This window comes from Rhipicephalus microplus, unplaced genomic scaffold, assembly GCF_043290135.1.
Source record: "Rhipicephalus microplus isolate Deutch F79 unplaced genomic scaffold, USDA_Rmic scaffold_32, whole genome shotgun sequence".
Classification (NCBI taxonomy): Eukaryota; Metazoa; Arthropoda; class Arachnida; order Ixodida; family Ixodidae; genus Rhipicephalus; species Rhipicephalus microplus.
Genome location: NW_027464605.1, coordinates 2962721 through 2965296, shown reverse-complemented (window position 1 = coordinate 2965296; position 2576 = coordinate 2962721). Strand labels below are relative to the sequence as shown.

At 54.0% G+C, this 2576-nt stretch overlaps 1 protein-coding gene across 1 annotated transcript; it reads left to right on the top strand.

Moving 5' to 3' along the window:
• The first annotated feature begins 1071 nt into the window (after window positions 1–1071).
• LOC142786777 (uncharacterized) lies at window positions 1072–1920 on the top strand. The gene has a single exon (XM_075884419.1). It carries the CDS (start codon window positions 1072–1074, stop codon window positions 1918–1920), a length of 849 nt encoding a protein of 282 aa, XP_075740534.1.
• The last annotated feature ends 656 nt before the right edge of the window (window positions 1921–2576 follow it).

The following is a 2576-nucleotide window of genomic DNA, read 5'->3' as shown; positions in this document are numbered from 1 at the left end:
CAAGATGTCTTGCTTCAGCTCGACCATGAGATCCTCGATCCAGTCGAGTATCCCCTGAATGACACAGTTGTGCTCGCTTTGGATCTGAAGGGGGCCTTTGATAACGTGACCTACGAAACTATTCTAACACATCTCTCACAGGTGGATTGCGGTCAAAACACTTTCAACTATAATAAACAATTTCTCACTGACCGACAATCATACATTCGGATTCAGGACATTGAACACGGCCCTTACCGATTAGGCACGAGAAGGACTCCGCAGGGAGCGGTCCTCTCGCCCCTCCTATTCAATGTGGCAATGATGAGACTCCCCGGTAAGCTGGCGAAAGTCGAAGGCATACAGCACGCGCTGTACGCCGACGACATCACCATATGGGCGTCACACGGCTCGGCAGGAGACATGGAGGCAAGCCTGCAGCAAGCGGCGGACATCGTGGATGACTATGCCCGTCGCTGCGGCCTTCAGTGCTCCCCGTCCAAATCGGAATTCGTGCACATACGCCCCTCACCAAAGTGCACCACAAAAATCGACCTCTCCCTTGACAGCGGACCAATACCCGAACGCGATGAGATTAGAGTACTGGGGCTTTTTATACACAAAAATCGTAGTGCAGACACAACATTGGCCAAATTGCGTAAGGTGGGGGACCAGGTGGGCCGGATGGTCCGCCGGGTTTCCAACAAGCGCGGGGGGTTACGATGCAAAGATGCCTTGCGGCTGGCGCATGCATTCGTAACCAGCCGAGTCCTGTACTCGGCTCCATACCTCCACCTACGCAAATCCGACGAGAATGCACTCGAAGTCATCCTCCGCAAAATCTACAAGCACGCCCTCGACCTTCCTGTCAGCACCTCTAACCAGCGCCTTTTGCGCTTGGGAATGGTGAACACCTTCAAGGAGCTGAGAGAGGTGCACTCGACAAACCAATATACTAGACTCTCTAAAACACTGTCGGGTCGCCGCCTCTTTGCCCGGCTACACATCAATCATTCAATACACACGGAAGAGCGTGTACGGAATCCAGAAGTTTGGCGATACTCCTTGCACGTGCGCCCTCTTCCGGCTAACATGATCCGAGACGACTACAGTGGCCGACGCCTCGCGAAGGCGGAAGCCTTGGCTCGACACTACGGCCACAAATTCGGAGTATTCTACGTGGATGCCTCCAGCCCGCACCACGGTGGTTGGTACACGGCTGCGGTCGTCCACCAAAACACCGTTGTAAACGGACTCGCATTCCGTGCACATAACATTACGCACGCGGAGGAGAACGCCATCGCACTAGCCGCCGCAGATCAGGACTCGAGGGTCATCATCACCGACTCAAGGGGTGTCTGTCGCAATATTGAAGAGGGATACATACCGTACCATGCTTATAAAGTTTTGCAGAACTGCAGCTACCTACGTGCCCCCGCGCACCGAACGATCATATGGGCTCCGGCTCACACGGGCCTCGATGGTACTGAGACGGCCGATGCCGCCGCCCGCGCGCTCACTCTCCGGGCACCATCCTCGTCCCCTACCGATCCGGAACTCGAACCCAATCCTGCCTACACCTTTAAGGAGGTCACACAATTTTATCAATCCGGCCATAACGTCTATCCGAAACCCTGTAAGGGCCTCACGAAGGTGGAGGAGCGAATGCTCCTTCGCCTTTATACTAAAACACTATTGTGCCCGGCAATCATAAAACACTGTGACCCCGCTTGCACGGGGAAGTGCCCGCATTGTGAGGAAAATGCCTCTGACATTTTCCACATGGTGTGGGCATGCCGAAAAACCCAAAACCTTACCCCACTACTCAACCCTTCGCGGGAGGACTGGGAGGCAGCCCTGCTCGGCTGCTCTGACCTGACGGCCCAACGGGCCCTGGTCGAGCGTGCCCGGGCCGCGGCCAACGCCAATGGGCTCCCGTAAGAGGGAGCTCACCTAGTGTTTGTGCGGGGCGGCCCCTTAAGGACCGTTCCCACCCTCCCTGTAAATAACATCTGTAAATAAATGTTTTTCAGCAGCAGCAGCCCTCTCTTCATGACAAAGGCACGGCGGATGCGCTGAAACGCGCATCCGTCAAGGCAACGCAGCGCGGCGCGTGCCTAGCGAGTATATCGGAGGACCGGCGCCTAGCGTGGCAACGCCGGCGTGACGCGATGAAATGAATGCCGGCGAGCACGCGCAACGCGTCACGTCAAATTGTAATGGCGCCTTGACTGTGGCATGTAGTCATGATCTGACATGACAAACATATTATGATTGTTATGTTTGCACCAGTCACATACCTTCATCATTCATTGGCGTCACGTAATACCAAATTTGGCATATATGAAGCTAGCGAAACGGCCGAGAGCGCATCATGAGTGTGGCATGTAGTCATGTTGTTACATGACACGCATCTCACGTTTATCATGTTTGCACCAGTATTACAGCTTCGTCATCCATTAACGTCCCGTAATACCAAATTTGCTATAAGTGAAGCTAGCGAAACGGCCGCGGGCGCATCATGAGTGTGATATGTGGTCATGTAGTTACATGACAAGCATGTCATGCTTTTCATGTTAGAGTCTGTCACTTGTGTT

Coding starts and splice junctions, on each gene's coding strand:
- LOC142786777 (XM_075884419.1), top strand. CDS start 1,072: ATGATCCGAGACGACTACAGTGGCCGACGCCTCGCGAAGGCGGAAGCC.